The 18,879-nt window shown below is 41.3% G+C and overlaps 1 protein-coding gene across 1 annotated transcript in view; it reads right to left on the bottom strand.

The window, feature by feature from the left end:
• Nucleotides 1–3,661: 3,661 nt before the first annotated feature.
• LOC139756949 (glutamate receptor ionotropic, kainate 4-like) overlaps nucleotides 3,662–18,879 on the bottom strand; it is a 104,708-nt gene continuing 89,490 nt past the window's right edge. Inside the window, exon 8 of the mRNA XM_071676893.1 lies at nucleotides 3,662–3,697. Coding sequence (XP_071532994.1) covers nucleotides 3,662–3,697 — 36 coding nt within the window. The remainder of the gene's footprint in view (nucleotides 3,698–18,879) is intronic.

Below are 18,879 nucleotides of genomic sequence, written 5' to 3' on the forward strand. Positions count from 1 at the left end.
ATTCATTTTAAATCCCTGAATTTTGCAAAGAGATATTTTTAGAGTTGAGCCCAAACCTCCCATTGATACCAAGAAGTTTTTAGGTTCTCCCTTTTGAAATAATTTTACTTACTTCCCTGTTGTTAAATCTTTAATGTAAATGTTGCCTTCGGGCAAAAAATGATACTATAAAGAATATCCAATCAGGAATTAACCAGAAAATTCCCCAGAATGCATTTTTTAAAGTGCCATGTGGATATTGTGTTTAAATATTAGGGTTGGGCAAAACTGGTAAGGATTTTTCTGTTAGACTTAAGCAAGACGGGACAAGAATCAAATGCCTTGTTTGATCAGTTAAAACTATGATCATTGTATTGACTTGGGGGAATGCTTACCCCCAACTCTCATTTGCCCATCTTTTTCACCTTCTTGCACCTTTTTCTCTTGACCTCCTGCCTCTTTCTTTTATACACTCCAGTCAATTTTGCAATATTACCCCTGCAAAATTAGTCTTCTTTTTCACAAATAATCTTACTTCGTTCTTCCACCACTCTCCTACCATTTCTAATCTGCCCAATTCCCACGCTTCTCTTTTGCCCAACCCATCTTTTGAGCACGCCATCACTGTTTCCCCTTTAAATACATCCCTTTCCCCTCCCCCACTCCCCTTACCCCTTTGTTCTCACCTTTTCCCATTCTTTTACTCAGTCTCTCCTGGTACTTCCTCACACAAGTCTCCTTCCCAAGCTCACTTTTCTCACCACTTTTCTTCACCCCAACATTCTTTTCTTCTTTTCTGAAAACCTCTACAAAATCTTCACCTTCCCCTCACAAGATAATGTCAGACATCCCTCCAGGTTGCACCTCTCAGCACATTAACACCCAAAAATCCTCTTCACCGCGCCTATCAATAAACCCACGTAATCCAAAAACGCTCTCTGGCCATCTCTCCTACTTACATACGTATTAGGGTAGGGCTCACTTTTTAAATCAAGTTTTTCCCCCAACCCTCAGCCCTTTTTCCCAGCACATAAATCAAAACAAGCTCTTCACCATTTCCATTTAAAAACACTGAACACCCCGTTGTACCCCAATTATTCCCCCAACTGCCACATTACTCACCTTTCATTCAAATCACCCATCACTATAACCCGGTCTCGTGCTCTGCCCCTCAAACTCAGAGGCTCACTTTCAAGTTTTAGTTTGTAGACCAGCTACGCCAATTTCTATTTTCTACCTCCAAACAAGGCTTCTGAAGATTATTCCTGGGAATTCTTGGGTCAAGATTTAACTCATACTTCACCTCTTTTTGAAAATATTATACTTATCCACATATGATGTAACAGCTGATATCAGAGACCATCCTCATCATACGTCCTTTTTCTTCAACATCCACCCACAAACATGGACGTGCCTCAGTAAATGTGCCAACACATCTGCTATAGGAAAGTTAGATAGATTAAAAAAGTTGTGCAAGGATAATAGTTGATTACTCCTGAAAGATGTGTGTAAACGAGCGAGGTTGGTTGTGTGAATACCTTATGAACTTATCAGGGAAAAGTGGTAGGTTGCTGGTGAGAGAAAAGCCGCTTTCATGTGTCCAGGAGGCCAGCTTTAACGCCCGGCTTCCCTGTTGGCTGTATGGCAGGTACGCGTACACACTCCACCTGTAAGGACAGACATGTGGTGTACTTTGTTGTCATTGTTTGATCCATTCTTGTATTGAAAACATTTTCACTGTGTAATGTGGTTCTTTATTATTGTATCTTATCTTGTAGTGGATCTGCCTACACTAAAAGTGATAAACGTTGTTTGTGATACATTTGTTTGGTCGTGTGTAACTAATGTATAAGGATGGAGAGTGTGAGGGAGTGACGCGATGCGCATCTCCATGATCTTTTGTTTGTTTTCAGCCGACATGCTCGATGTGAATGGCGGAAGGTCCTCGTCATGTCCTGACGTTTACAAGTAAAAAGGAATGCTTGCACGGACTTGACTCGTGACAATGAATATCATGTGTTTTAATCAGAATATTTCGTGAGGGCTGAAGCATGTATTCTGTGCTTTATTCCGGTAAATTGTTTCATTTGTAGGACAATTAGGTCTCTTGGTGACTGTGTAAGGTCGACGTTCATGGAGTCATACTTGACACGGTTCTTAGTTTGATATTTCGACCTTCTCATATCTGCAGATGACCTGAAATATGTAGATGATGCTGAGTACGATATGACTCACTCTTGTGTAGATGTTTGTTAGAGTGTAATCATAATTTTTCGAAGTAGTACAAAGAATGGGTTCGAGCAGCTTAGCCACCTGCTGACACGTGATTATGCAATTCATCATCTTATCCACCAGAGATGATACACTGTGATTTGTAATGAAATGTACGAGAGATTCATTTTCAACTTATATAGGTAGCTTGATGAACATTAAAGTTTTCATTTGATCAAAAGGATTATAATTTTGAACAACGGGATATTTTCAACTTATATAGGTAGCTTGATGAACATTAAAGTTTTCATTTGATCAAAAGGATTATATTTTTGAACAACAGGATATTTTCAAGCTTTATGTCATTTCAAAGTTTGTTTTGCTATCAGCATGTTAATCACGATTCAACCAAATTTCTGCAAGCAAAGGTTTTATGTTAGGTTTCTAGTATTATTGGTTTAATTTTCCTTTATTTCTCTCTTGCTTTAGTTTCCTCGCTCTGTCTAGGTACAGTAAAATGTTACTCTTATTCATTTATGTAGAAATATTGAATGGATGAATTCAGACTACCTGATACGCCATTTTATGTTGTCCAGCATGATAAACATAGCATTCATCGTAGAGAAGGTCTTGTGAAGGTCGTGCAGCTGCGAGAGCGGCAGACGGGTGACAGCTAGGAGCTTTGTCGACCACACCAGGAGGCGACCCTTGAGGGATTGCTTGGCGAAGGCCGGCCAGGAAGGCTGGGTCGTCGCTCACCACCACCACCGTCACGCACCACGACAGCTGCAGCAACTGTTGACATCATCATATTGAAGGTAATGTCTGCTCCTGCTGAGACTGATGTGTGAGAGTGACCCACCTACACCAGTAGGAAGAAGAAACTAAGCTATCAACCTCAGAATAATTATGAAGTTAATCTTCCTCTTTCAAGATTACTGTTTTGTGTCCCAAATGACCACCATATCATTAAGGTCAAGGTGACGTTGCCACATCAGCAGTAAACACAGGGGAACTTGGTAACCATTGGAAAAGCACCCAAGTAACTTACCTACCCTGGCAGTATATTTGGGTGCAGGTTATTACTCACCTCAGTGGCTATGTGCCAGAAACCTACCCGTCTAGCCTCTCTGATGCGGTGAGAAAGCTGGATCTGCATCGAGTTAAGGTCACGGCTGTCTGCTTGTACCTGAAGAACAGCCATACTCCCTAGGATCCTTTGCTAACCCAGTAAGTGAAAGAAAAACGAGCAAATAAATCAAGAAATGCATTACTACATGGATATGCCTCAGTAAACGATTCATACTCTCAAATACATCAGCTTTGATTAAATTTATCTTAAAAGCCTTACTCAGTGCAAGATAATTTATGTAAATGGTTACCGAGACGATGCTGGAGGTTAGATTGCTTCTGTCTGTAAGGAAGACAACGGAACAACGAGGATCTGACTGTCTTGATAGCACAGCTGTAGTTACTTCATCTGCACCGGAGTTGGCATCATGCTGGACTGAAATAGAATATGTACATATTCAGATGCACGGTATATATTCCAAGGATCATTCACTGCATATGATATATATATATATATATATATATATATATATATATATATATATATATATATATATATATATATATATATATATATATATATATATATATATATATATATTTTTTTTTTTTTCATACCATTCGCTATCTCCCGCGATAGCGAGGTAGCGTTAAGAACAGAGGACTGGGCCTTTGAGGGAATATCCTCACCTGGACCTCTTCTCTGTTCCTTCTTTTGGAAAAAAAAAAAAACGAGAGGGGAGGATTTCCAGCCCCCCGCTCCCTTCCCTTTTAGTCGCCTTCTACGACACGCAGGGAATACGTGGGAAGTATTCTTTCTCCCCTATCCCCAGGGATAATAATAACTTCGGGAAAAGGATTGGCTCTGAGGATTGAGCCAGTCGGGCCTGTGCAGGAAGCGGGCCTGGGTTCAGGCGCAGGACTGGACGAGGTGAAGGAGGTTGTGGTGGTGGTGTTGGACTTACTTTTGGTGTTGTTGATTTTGTGTCCAAGCATTCTGCATCATCACAGCAAAGTTCTTCTTCTTCTTCCTCCTCACCCGCCACCCATTGTTGGCACATCTCCGTGTTGCCCCTGTACTGTGTTTCTGCTACTTCTTTTTCTGTGCTGCTGCTGATGCTGTCGTATGACATGCATACACGCGTGCAGGCAGGGCTGTAGTAGTCAAGTGGTGCAGGCAAGCAAGGCAGTAGTAATGTGTCTGCGTCTTTGGTGTGGTTGCCTAAGGTGAAGGAAGGAAGGGTGTGGAATTTTGTGATGCACGGCTTGTCACTGATGATACCGATAGTAATAGTAATAATAATAAGCAATCCCCCAACACTTTTTTACTGCTACAGCAATGACTCTGGATCCACTTCGGACAGGCGTTTTATGAAGAAAGTCCCTTCCGTGGAGCGCACCAGGCTGCGCGGTCGTGTTCTCAAGTTGGTGGCTGGGCCTTAGTTCCGTGGACCTACTACTACTGCCAGTTTTTTTGATATATATATATATATATATATATATATATATATATATATATATATATATATATATATATATATATATATATATATATATATTTTTTTTTTTTCTTTTTTTTTTATACTTTGTCGCTGTCTCCCGCGTTTGCGAGGTAGCGCAAGGAAACAGACGAAAGAAATGGCCCAACCCCCCCCCCATACACATGTACATACACACGTCCACACACGCAAATATACATACCTACACAGCTTTCCATGGTTTACCCCAGACGCTTCACATGCCTTGATTCAATCCACTGACAGCACGTCAACCCCTGTATACCACATCGATCCAATTCACTCTATTCCTTGCCCTCCTTTCACCCTTCTGCATGTTCAGGCCCCGATCACACAAAATCTTTTTCACTCCATCTTTCCACCTCCAATTTGGTCTCCCTCTTCTCCTCGTTCCCTCCACCTCCGACACATATATCCTCTTGGTCAATCTTTCCTCACTCATTCTCTCCATGTGCCCAAACCATTTCAAAACACCCTCTTCTGCTCTCTCAACTACGCTCTTTTTATTTCCACACATCTCTCTTACCCTTACGTTACTTACTCGATCAAACCACCTCACACCACACATTGTCCTCAAACATCTCATTTCCAGCACATCCATCCTCCTGCGCACAACTCTATCCATAGCCCACGCCTCGCAACCATACAGCATTGTTGGAACCACTATTCCTTCAAACATACCCATTTTTGCTTTCCGAGATAATGTTCTCGACTTCCACACATTTTTCAAGGCTCCCAAAATTTCGCCCCCTCCCCCACCCTATGATCCACTTCCGCTTCCATTGTTCCATCCGCTGCCAGATCCACTCCCAGATATCTAAAACACGTTACTTCCTCCAGTTTTTCTCCATTCAAACTTACCTCCCAATTGACTTGACCCTCAACCCTACTGTACCTAATAACCTTGCTCTTATTCACATTTACTCTTAACTTTCTTCTTTCACAAACTTTACCAAACTCAGTCACCAGCTTCTGCAGTTTCTCACATGAATCAGCCACCAGCGCTGTATCATCAGCGAACAACAACTGACTCACTTTCCAAGCTCTCTCATCCACAACAGACTTCATACTTGCACCTCTTTCCAAAACTCTTGCATTCACCTCCCTAACAACCCCATCCATAAACAAATTAAACAACCATGGAGACATCACACACCCCTGCCGCAAACCTCCATTCACTGAGAACCAATCACTTTCCCCTCTTCCTACACGTACACATGCCTTACATCCTCGATATAAACTTTTCACTGTTTCTAACAACTTGCCTCCCACACCATATATTCTTAATACCTTCCACAGACCATCTCTATCAACTCTATCATATGCCTTCTCCAGATCCAAAAATGCTACATACAAATCCATTTGCTTTCTAAGTATTTCTCACAAACATTCTTCAAAGCAAACAACTGATCCACACATCCTCTACCACTTCTAAAACCACACTGCTCTTCCCCAATCTGATGCTCTGTACATGCCTTCACCCTCTCAATCAATACCCTCCCATATAATTTACCAGGAATACTCAACAAACTTATACCTCTGTAATTTGAGCACTCACTCTTATCCCCTTTGCCTTTGTACAATGGCACTATGCACGCATTCCGCCAATCCTCAGGCACCTCACCATGAGTCATACATACATTGAATAACATTACCAAGCAGTCAATGATACAGTCACCCCCCTTTTTTAATAAATTCCGCTGCAATACCATCCAAACCTGCTGCCTTGCCGGCTATCATCTTCCGCAAAGCTTTTACTACCTCTTCTCTCTTTACCAAATCATTTTCCCTAACCCTCTCACTTTGCACACCACCTCGATCAAAACACCCTATATCTGCCACTCTATCATCAAACGCATTCAACAAACCTTCAAAATACTCACTCCATCTCCTTCTCACATCACCACTACTTGTTATCACCTCCCCATTTATATACATATATATATGTATATATATATATATATATATATATATATATATATATATATATATATATATATATATATATATATATATATATATATATATATATATATATATATATATTTTTTTTTTTTTCCAAAAGAAGGAACCGAGGGTGCCAGGTGAGGATATTCCAAAAAAGGCCCAGTCCTCTGTTCTTAATGCTACCTCGCTAACGCGGGAAATGGCGAATAGTTTGAAAGAAAAAAGATGTATATATATATATATTTGTATATATATATATTTGTATATATATATATATATATATATATATGTATATATATATATATATATATATATATATATATATATATATATATATATATATATATATATATATATATATATATATATATATATGCACGAGACCGGGTTATAGTGAGGGGTGAATTGAATGCAAAGGTGAGTAATGTGGCAGTTGAGGGAATAATTGGTATACATGGGGTGTTCAGTGTTGTAAATGGAAATGGTGAAGAGCTTGTAGATTTATGTGCTGAAAAAGGACTGATGATTGGGAATACCTGGTTTAAAAAGCGAGATATACATAAGTATACTTATGTAAGTAGGAGAGATGGCCAGAGAGCGTTATTGGATTACGTGTTAATTGACAGGCGTGCGAAAGAGAGACTTTTGGATGTTAATGTGCTGAGATGTGCAACTGGAGGGATGTCTGATCATTATCTTGTGGAGGCTAAGGTGAAGATTTGTATGGGTTTTCAGAAAAGAAGAGTGAATGTTGGGGTGAAGAGGGTGGTGAGAGTAAGTGAGCTTGGGAAGGAGACCTGTGTGAGGAAGTACCAGGAGAGACTGAGTACAGAATGGAAAAAGGTGAGAACAATGGAAGTTTGGGGAGTGGGGGAGGAATGGGATGTATTTAGGGAATCAGTGATGGATTGCGCAAAAGATGCTTGTGGCATGAGAAGAGTGGGAGGTGGGTTGATTAGAAAGGGTAGTGAGTGGTGGGATGAAGAAGTAAGAGTATTAGTGAGAGAGAAGAGAGAGGCATTTGGACGATTTTTGCAGGGAAAAAATGCAATTGAGTGCGAGATGTATAAAAGAAAGAGACAGGAGGTCAAGAGAAAGGTGCAAGAGGTGAAAAAAAGGGCAAATGAGGGTTGGGGTGAGAGAGTATCATTAAATGTTAGGGAGAATAAAAAGATGTTCTGGAAGGAGGTAAATAAAGTGCGTAAGACAAGGGAGCAAATGGGAACTTCAGTGAAGGGCGCAAATGGGGAGGTGAAAACAAGTAGTGGTGATGTGAGAAGGAGATGGAGTGAGTATTTTGAAGGTTTGTTGAATGTGTTTGATGATAGAGTGGCAGATATAGGGTGTTTTGGTCGAGGTGGTGTGCAAAGTGAGAGGGTTAGGGAAAATGATTTGGTAAACAGAGAAGAGGTAGTGAAAGCTTTGCGGAAGATGAAAGCCGGCAAGGCAGCAGGTTTGGATGGTATTGAAGTGGAATTTATTAAAAAAGGGGGTGACTGTATTGTTGACTGGTTGGTAAGGTTATTTAATGTATGTATGACTCATGGTGAGGTGCCTGAGGATTGGCGGAATGCGTGCATAGTGCCATTGTACAAAGGCAAAGGGGATAAGAGTGAGTGCTCAAATTACAGAGGTATAAGTTTGTTGAGTATTCCTGGTAAATTATATGGGAGGGTATTGATTGAGAGGGTGAAGGCATGTACAGAGCATCAGATTGGGGAAGAGCAGTGTGGTTTCAGAAGTGGTAGAGGATGTGTGGATCAGGTGTTTGCTTTGAAGAATGTATGTGAGAAATACTTAGAAAAGCAAATGGATTTGTATGTAGCATTTATGGATCTGGAGAAGGCATATGATAGAGTTGATAGAGATGCTCTGTGGAAGGTATTAAGAATATATGGTGTGGGAGGAAAGTTGTTAGAAGCAGTGAAAAGTTTTTATCGAGGATGTAAGGCATGTGTACGTGTAGGAAGAGAGGAAAGTGATTGGTTCTCAGTGAATGTAGGTTTGCGGCAGGGGTGTGTGATGTCTCCATGGTTGTTTAATTTGTTTATGGATGGGGTTGTTAGGGAGGTAAATGCAAGAGTTTTGGAAAGAGGGGCAAGTATGAAGTCTGTTGGGGATGAGAGAGCTTGGGAAGTGAGTCAGTTGTTGTTCGCTGATGATACAGCGCTGGTGGCTGATTCATGTGAGAAACTGCAGAAGCTGGTGACTGAGTTTGGTAAAGTGTGTGGAAGAAGAAAGTTAAGAGTAAATGTGAATAAGAGCAAGGTTATTAGGTACAGTAGGGTTGAGGGTCAAGTCAATTGGGAGGTGAGTTTGAATGGAGAAAAACTGGAGGAAGTGAAGTGTTTTAGATATCTGGGAGTGGATCTGGCAGCGGATGGAACCATGGAAGCGGAAGTGGATCATAGGGTGGGGGAGGGGGCGAAAATTCTGGGGGCCTTGAAGAATGTGTGGAAGTCGAGAACATTATCTCGGAAAGCAAAAATGGGTATGTTTGAAGGAATAGTGGTTCCAACAATGTTGTATGGTTGCGAGGCGTGGGCTATGGATAGAGTTGTGCGCAGGAGGATGGATGTGCTGGAAATGAGATGTTTGAGGACAATGTGTGGTGTGAGGTGGTTTGATCGAGTAAGTAACGTAAGGGTAAGAGAGATGTGTGGAAATAAAAAGAGCGTGGTTGAGAGAGCAGAAGAGGGTGTTTTGAAATGGTTTGGGCACATGGAGAGAATGAGTGAGGAAAGATTGACCAAGAGGATATATGTGTCGGAGGTGGAGGGAACGAGGAGAAGAGGGAGACCAAATTGGAGGTGGAAAGATGGAGTGAAAAGATTTTGTGTGATCGGGGCCTGAACATGCAGTGAGGGTGAAAGGAGGGCAAGGAATAGAGTGAATTGGAGCGATGTGGTATACCGGGGTTGACGTGCTGTCAGTGGATTGAATCAAGGCATGTGAAGCGTCTGGGGTAAACCATGGAAAGCTGTGTAGGTATGTATATTTGCGTGTGTGGACGTGTGTATGTACATGTGTATGGGGGGGGTTGGGCCATTTCTTTCGTCTGTTTCCTTGCGCTACCTCGCAAACGCGGGAGACAGCGACAAAGTATAAAAAAAAAAAAAAAAAAATATATATATATATATATATATATATATATATATATATATATATATATATATATATATATATATATTCATTCATTCATTATATTTTGTTGCTCTCTCCCTCGTTAGCGGAGTAACGCAAGGAAACAGACGAAAGAATGGCTTAACCAACCCACATACACATGTATATACATACACGTCCACACACGCACATATACATACCTATACATTTCAACGTATACATATATATACATACACAGACATAGACATATATATACACATGTATATAATTCATATTTGCTGCCCTTATTCATTCCCCTCTCCACCCCGCCACACATGAAATGATAACCCCCTTCCCCCGCATGCGCGCGAGGCAGCGCTAGGAAAAGACACTCAGTCTCTACTTGTTCTGCATAATGCACCGAAACCAGAGCTTTTTTTCACATCCAGGCGCAACAAAACTTTCCTTGGTTTACCCCAGACGCTTTACATGCCCTGGTTCAATCCATTGACAGCACAACGACCCCGGTATACCACATCGTTCGTTTCACTCTATTCCTTGCACGCCTTTCACACTCCTGCATGTTCAGGCCTCGATCGCTCAAAATATTTTTCACTCCATTCTTCCACCTCCAATTTGGTCTCGCACTTATCCTCCTTCCCTCTACCTCTAATACATATATTCTCTTTGTCAATCTTTCCTCACTCATTCTCTCCATATGACCAAACCATTTCAAATCACCCTCTTCTGCTCTCGCAACCACACTTTTTTTTATTACCACACATCTCTTACCCTTTCATTACTTAATGAAACCACACCCCTCAACCGCACAACTCTATAGCCCACGCCTCGCAACCATATAGCATTGTTGTAAACACTATTCCCTCAAACATACCTATTTTTGCATTCTAAGAAAAAGGATTTCGCCTTCCACACATTTTTCAATGCTCCCAGAACTTTCGTCCCCTTCCCCCCCTGTGACTCACTTCCGCTTCCATGGTTCCATCCACTGCCAAATCCACTCCCAGATATCTAAAACACTTCACATCCTCCAGTTTTTCTCCATTCAGACTTACCTCCCAATTCACTTGTCCCTCATCCCTACTATACCTAATAACCTTGCTCTAATTCACGGTTACTCTGTTTTCTTTTTTTCACACACTTTACCAAACTCAGTCACCAGCTTTTGTAGTTTCTCACCCAAATCAGTCACCAGCGAACAGCAACTGACTCACTTCCCAAGCCCTCTCATCCACAAAAGACTGTATACATGCCTCGCTCTCCAAAACTCTTGCATTCACCTCCCTAACAACTTCATCCATAAACACATCAAACAACCATTGAAACATCACGCACCCCTGCCGCAAACCTACATTAACTGAGAACCAATCACTTCCTCTCTTCCTACTCGTACACATGCCTTACATCCCTCGATAAAAACTTTTCACTGCTTCTAGCAACTTGCCTCCCACACCATATACTCTTAATACCTTCCACAGAGCATCTCTACCAACTCTATCATATGCCTTCTCCAGATCCATAAATGCTATATACAAATCCATTTGTTTTTCTAAGTATTTCTCACATACATTCTTCAAAGCAAACACCTGATCCACACATCCTCTACCACTTCTGAAACCACACTGCTCTTCCCCAATCTGATGCCCTGTACATGTCTTAACCCTCTCAATCAATACCCTACCATATAATTTCCCAGGAATACTCAACAAACTTATACCTCTGTAATTTGAGCACTCACTTTTATCCCCTTTGCCTTTGTACAGTGGCACTAAGCAAGCATTCCGCCAATCCTTAGGCACCTCAGCATGAGTCATACATACATTAAATAACCTTACCAACCAATCAACAATACAGTCACCCCCTTTTTTAGTAAATTCCACTGCAATACCATCCAAACCCGCTGCCTTGCCAGCTTTTATCTTCCGCAAAGCTTTTACTACCTTTTCTCTGTTTACCAAATCATTCTCCCTGACCCTCTCACTTGACACCACCTCGACCAGAACACCCTATATCTGCCACTCTATCATCTGACACATTGAACAAACCTTCAAAATGCTCACTCTATCTCCTCACATCACCATTACTTGTTATTACCTCCACATTTGCCCCCTTCATTGATGTTCCCATTTGTTCCCTTATCTTATGCACTTTATTTACCTCGTTCTAAAGCATCTTTTTATTCTCTCTAAAATTCAGTGATACTCTCTCACCCAAACTATCATTTGCCCTCTTTTTCACAGCTTGCAACTTTCTCTTGACCTCCTGCCTCTTTCTTTTATACATCTCCCAGTCTTTTGCACTATTTACCTGCAAAAGTCGTCAAAATGCCCCTCTCTTCTCTTTCACTAATAATCTTACTTCTTCATTCTACCACTCACCACTCTTTCTAATCTTACTAAGTCCCGCGCTTCTCATGCCACAAGCATCTTTTGTGTAAGCCATCACTGCTTCCCTAAACACATCCCATTCATCCCACACTCCCCTTACGTCCTTTGCTCTCACCTTTTTCCATTCCGCACTCAGTTTCTCCTGGTACTTCCTCACACAAATCTCCGTCCCAAGCTCACTTGCTCTCACCACTCTCTTCATCCCACCTTTTTCTTTTCTTTTCTGAAAACCTCTACAAATCTTCACAATCGGTTCCACAAGATAATGATCAGATATCCCTCCAGTTGCACCTCTCAGCACATTAACATCCAAAAGTCTCTCTCACGCGCCTATCAATTAATACGTAATCCAGTACACTTATCTCTCTCTTTAAATCAGGTATTCCCAATCACCAGTGCTTTTTCAGCGCACAAATCTATAAGCTTTTCACCATTCACACATAGAACAATGAACACCCCATGTACACCAATTATTACCTTAACTGTCACATTACTCACCTTTGCATTTAAATCACCAATACACTATAACCCGGTCTCTTGCATCAAAACTCATAACACACTCAGCTGCTCCCAAAATACTTGTCTCTCACGGTCTTTCTTTTCATGCCCAGGTCATAGGCACCAATAATCACCCATCTCACTCCATCCACTTTCAGTTTTAAAAATATCAATCTAAAGTTTACTTTCTTACACTCTATCACATACTCCCACCACTCCTGTTTCAGGAGTAGTGCTACTCCTTCCCTTGCTCTTGTCCTCTCACCAACCCCTGACTTAATTTCAAAACATTCCGAAACCACTCTTGCCCTTTACCCTTGAGCTTCGTTTCACTCAGAGCCAAATATCCAGATTCCTTTCCTCAAATATACTATGTCTTCTTTTTTCTCATCTTGGTTACATCCAGACACATTTAGACACCCCAATATGGGCCTTCGAAGAGGATGAGCACTCCCCGCATGACTCCTGTTTCCCATTTTAGAAAGTTAAAATACAAGGAAGGGAGTGTTTCTAGCCCTCCGCTCCCGTCCCCTTCAGTCGCCTACTACGACATGCGGGGAATGCGTGGGAAGTATTCTTTCGCCCGTAGCCCCTGGGATTCATATATATATATATATATATATATATATATATATATATATATATATATATATATATATATAGAAAGATATAGATATATATATATATATATTCATATATATATATATATATATATATATATATATATATATATATATATATATATATATATATATATATATATATATATATATATATATATATATATTTATTATATTTATTTTATATTATTTTGCTTTGTCGCTGTCTCCTGCATTTCCGAGGTAGCGTAAGGAAACAGAAGAAAGAAATGGCCCAACCCACCCCCATACACCCCGACACACGCAAACCTACACACCCATACATCTCAATGTACACATATATATACACACATAGACACATACATATATACCCATGGACACAATTCACACTGCCTGCCTTTATTCATTCCCATCGCCACCTCGCCACACATGGAATACCATCCCCCCCCCCTCATGTGTGCGAAGTAGCGCTGGGAAAAGATAACAAAGGCCCCATTCGTTCACACTCAGTCTCCAGCTGTCATGCAATAATGCCCGAAACAACAGCTCCCTTTCCACATCCAGGCCCCACACAACTTTCCATGGTTTACCCCAGACGCTTCACATGCCCTGATTCAATCCACTGACAGCACGTCAACCTCGGTATACCACATCGATCCAGTTCACTCTATTCCTTGCCCGCCCTTCACCCTCCTGCATGTTCAGGCCCCGATCACTCAAAATCTTTTTCACTCCAGCATTCCACCTCCAATTTGGTCTCCCACTTCTCCTCGTTTCCTCTACCTCCGACACATATATCCTCTCGGTCAATCTTTCCTCACTCATTTTCTCCATGTGCCCAAACCATTTCAAAACACCCTCTTCTGCTCTCTCAGCCACGCTCTTTTTATTTCCACACACCTCTCTTACCCTTACATTACTTGCTCGATCAAACCACCTCAGACCACATATTGTCCTCAAACATCTCATTTCCAGCACATCCACCCTCCTGCGCACAACTTTATCCATAGCCTACGCCTCGTAACCATACAATATTGTTGGAACCACTATTCCTTCAAACATACCCATTTTTGCTTTCCGAGATAATGTTCTCGACTTCCACACATTCTTCAATGCTCCCAGGATTTTCGCCCCCTCCCCACCCTATGATTCACTTCCGCTGCCATGGTTCCATCCACTGCCAGATCCACTCCCAGATATCTAAAGCACTTTAGTTCCTCCAGTTTTTCTCCATTCAAACTTACCTCCCAGTTGACTTAACCCTCAAACCTACTGTACCTAATAACCTTGCTCTTATTCACATTTACTCTTAACGTTCTTCTTTCACACACTTTACCAAACTAAGTCACCAGCTTCTGCAGTTTCTCACATGAATCAGCCACCAGCGCTGTATCATCAGCGAACAACAACTGACTCACTTCCCAAGCTCTCTCATCCACAACAGACTTCATACTTGCCCCTCTTTCCAAAACTCTTGCATTCACCTCCCTAACAACCCCATCCATAAACAAATTAAAAAAACCATGGAGACATCACACACCCCTGCCGCAAACATACATTCACTGAGAACCAATCGCTCTCCTCTCTTCCTACACGTACACATGCCTTACATCCTCGATAAAAACTTTTCACTGCTTCTAACAACTTGCCTCCCACACCATATATTCTTAATACCTTCCACAGAGCATCTCTATCAACTTTATCATATGCATTCTCCAGATCCATAAATGCTACATACAAATCCATTTGCTTTTCTAAGTATTCCTCACATACATTCTACAAAGCAAACACCTGATCCACACATCCTCTACCACTTCTGAAACCACACTGCTCTTCCCCAATCTGATGCTCTGTACATGCCTTCACCCTCTCAATCAATACCCTCCCATATAATTTACCAGGAATGCTCAACAAACTTATACCTCTGTAATTTGAGCACTCACTCTTATCCCCTTTGCCTTTGTACAATGGCACTATGCACGCATTCCGCCAATCCTCAGGCACCTCACCATGAGTCATACATACATTAAATAACCTTACCAACTAGTCAACAATACAGTCACCCCCTTTTTTAATAAATTCCACTGCAATACCATCCAAACCTGCTGCCTTGCCGGCTTTCATCTTCCGCAAAGCTTTTACTACCTCTTCTCTGTTTACCAAATCATTTTCCCTAACCCTCTCACTTTGCACACCACCTCGACCAAAACACCCTATATCTGCCACTCTATCATCAAACACATTCAACAAACCTTGAAAATACTCACTCCATCTCCTTCTCACATCACCACTACTTGTTATCACCTCCCCATTTGCGCCCTTCACTGAAGTTCCCATTTGCTCCCTTGTCTTACGCACTTTATTTACCTCCTTCCAGAACATCTTTTTATTCTTTTTATTTTTTAATGATACTCTCTCACCCCAACTCTCATTTGCCCTCTTTTTCACCTCTTGCACCTTTCTCTTGACCTCCTGCCTCTTTCTTTTATACATCTCCCACTCAATTGCATTTCTCCCTGCAAAAATCGTCCAAATGCCTCTCTCTTCTCTTTCACTAATGATCTTACTTCTTCATCCCACCACTCACTACCCTTTCTAATCAACCCACCTCCCACGCTTCTCATGCCACAAGCATCTTTTGCGCAATCCATCACTGATTCCCTAAATACATCCCATTCCTCCCCCACTCCCCTTACTTCCATTGTTCTCACCTTTTTCCATTCTGTACTCAGTCTCTCCTGGTACTTCCTCACACAAGTCTCCTTCCCAAGCTCACTTACTCTCACTACGCTCTTCACCCCAACATTCACTCTTCTTTTCTGAAAACAAATACAAATCTTCACCTTAGCCTCCACAAGATAATGATCAGACATCCCTCCAGCTGAACCTCTCAGCACATTTACATCCAAAAGTCTCTCTTTCGCGCGCCTGTCAATTAACACGTAATCCAATAACGCTCTCTGGCCATCTCTCCTACTTGCATACGTATGCTTATGTATATCTCGCTTTTTAAACCAGGTATTCCCAATCACCAGTCCTTTTTCAGCACATAAATCTACAAGCTCTTCACCATTTCCATTTACAACACTGAACACCCCATGTATACCAATTGTTCCCTCAACTGCCACATTACTCACCTTTGCATTCAAATCACCCATCACAATAACCCGGTCGCGCGCATCAAAACCACTAACACACTCATTCAGCTGCTCCCAAAACACTTGCCTCTCATGATCTTTCTTCTCATGCCCATGTCCATATGCACCAATAATCACCCATCTCTCTCCATCAACTTTCAGTTTTACCCATGATAATCGAGAATTTACTTTCTTACATTCCATCACATACTCCAACAACTCCTGTTTCAGGAGTACTGCTACTCCTTCCCTTGCTCTTGTCCTCTCACTAACCCCTAACTTTACTCCCAAGACATTCCCAAACCACTCTTCCCCTTTACCCTTCAGCTTCGTTTCACTCAGAGCCAAAACATCCAGGTTCCTTTCCTTAAACATACTACCTATCTCTCCTTTTTTCACATCTTGGTTACATCCACACACATTTAGACACCCCAATCTGAGTCTAGGAGGAGGATGAGCACTCCCCGCGTGATTCCTTATGTTTCCCATTTTTTAGAAAGTTAAGAATACAAGGAGGGGAGGATTTCTGGCCACCCGCTCCCGTCCCCTCTAGTCGCCTTCTACATATGTATATATATATATATATATATATATATATATATATATATATATATATATATATATATATATATATATATATATATATATATATATATATATATATATATATATATATATATATATATATATATAAATATATATATATATATATATATATATATATATATATATTTTCTTTTTTTTTTTTCCTTTGTCGCTGTCTCCCGCGTTTGCGAGGTAGCGCAAGAAAAACAGACGAAGAAATGGCCCAACCCACCCCCATACACATGTATATACATACGTCAACACACGCAAAATATACATACCTACACAGCTTTCCATGGTTTACCCCAGACGCTTCACATGCCCTGATTCAATCCACTAACAGCACGTCAGCCCCGGTATACCACATCGATCCAATTCACTCTATTCCTTGCACGAATTTCACCCTCCTGCATATTCATGCCCCGATCACACAAAATCTTTTTCACTCCATCTTTCCACTTCCAATTTGGTCTCCCACTCTCATCGTTCCCTCCACCTCCGACACATATATCCTCTTGGTCAACCTTTCCTCACTCATTCTCTCCATGTGCCCAAACCATTTCAAAACACCCTCTTCTGCTCTCTCAACCACGCTCTTTTTATTTCCACACATCCCTCTTACCCTTTCATTACCTACTCGATCAAACCACCTCACACCACACATTGTCCTCAAACATCTCATTTCCAGCACATCCATCCTCCTGCGCACAACTCTATCCATAGCCCACGCCTCGCAACCATGCAACATTGTTGGAACCACTATCCCTTCAAATATACCCATTTTTGCTTTCCGAGATAATGTTCTCGACGTCCACACATTCTTCAAGGCTCCCAGAATTCTCGCCCAATAACACACACTATGATCCACTTCCGCTTCCATGGTTCCATCCGCTGCCAGATCCACTCCCAGATATCTAAAACACTTTAGTTCCTCCAGTTTTTCTCCATTGAAACTTACCTCCCAATTGACTTAACCCTCAACCCTACTGTACCTAAAAACCTTGCTCTTATTCACATTTACTCTTAACTTTCTTCTTTCACATACTTTGCCAAACTCAGTCACCAGCTTCTGCAGTTTCTCACATGAATCAGCCACCAGCGCTGTTTCATCAGCGAACAACAACTGACTCACTTCCCAAGCTCTCTCATCCCCAACAGACTTCATAGTTGCCCCTCTTTCCAAAACTATTTCATTCACCTCCCTAACAACCCCATCCATGAGCAAATTAAACAACCATGCAGACATCACACACCCCTGCCGCAAACCTACATTCACTGAGAACCAATCACTTTCCTCTCTTCCTACACGTATACATGTCTTACATCCTCGATAAAAACTTTTCACTGCTTCTAACATATATATATATATATATATATATATATATATATATATATATATATATATATATATATATATATATATATATATATATATATATATATATATATATATATATATATATTTTTTTTTTTTTTTTTTTTTTTTTATACTTTGTCGCTGTCTCCCGCGTTTGCGAGGTAGCGCAAGGAAACAGACGAAAGAAATGGCCCAACCCCCCCCCCCCCCCATACACATGTACATACACACGTCCACACACGCAAATATACATACCTACACAGCTTTCCATGGTTTACCCCAGACGCTTCACATGCCTTGATTCAATCCACTGACAGCACGTCAACCCCTGTATACCACATCGCTCCAATTCACTCTATTCCTTGCCCTCCTTTCACCCTCCTGCATGTTCAGGCCCCGATCACACAAAATCCTTTTCACTCCATCTTTCCACCTCCAATTTGGTCTCCCTCTTCTCCTCGTTCCCTC

This window comes from Panulirus ornatus, chromosome 23 (assembly GCF_036320965.1).
Source record: "Panulirus ornatus isolate Po-2019 chromosome 23, ASM3632096v1, whole genome shotgun sequence".
Taxonomy (NCBI): Eukaryota; Metazoa; Arthropoda; class Malacostraca; order Decapoda; family Palinuridae; genus Panulirus; species Panulirus ornatus.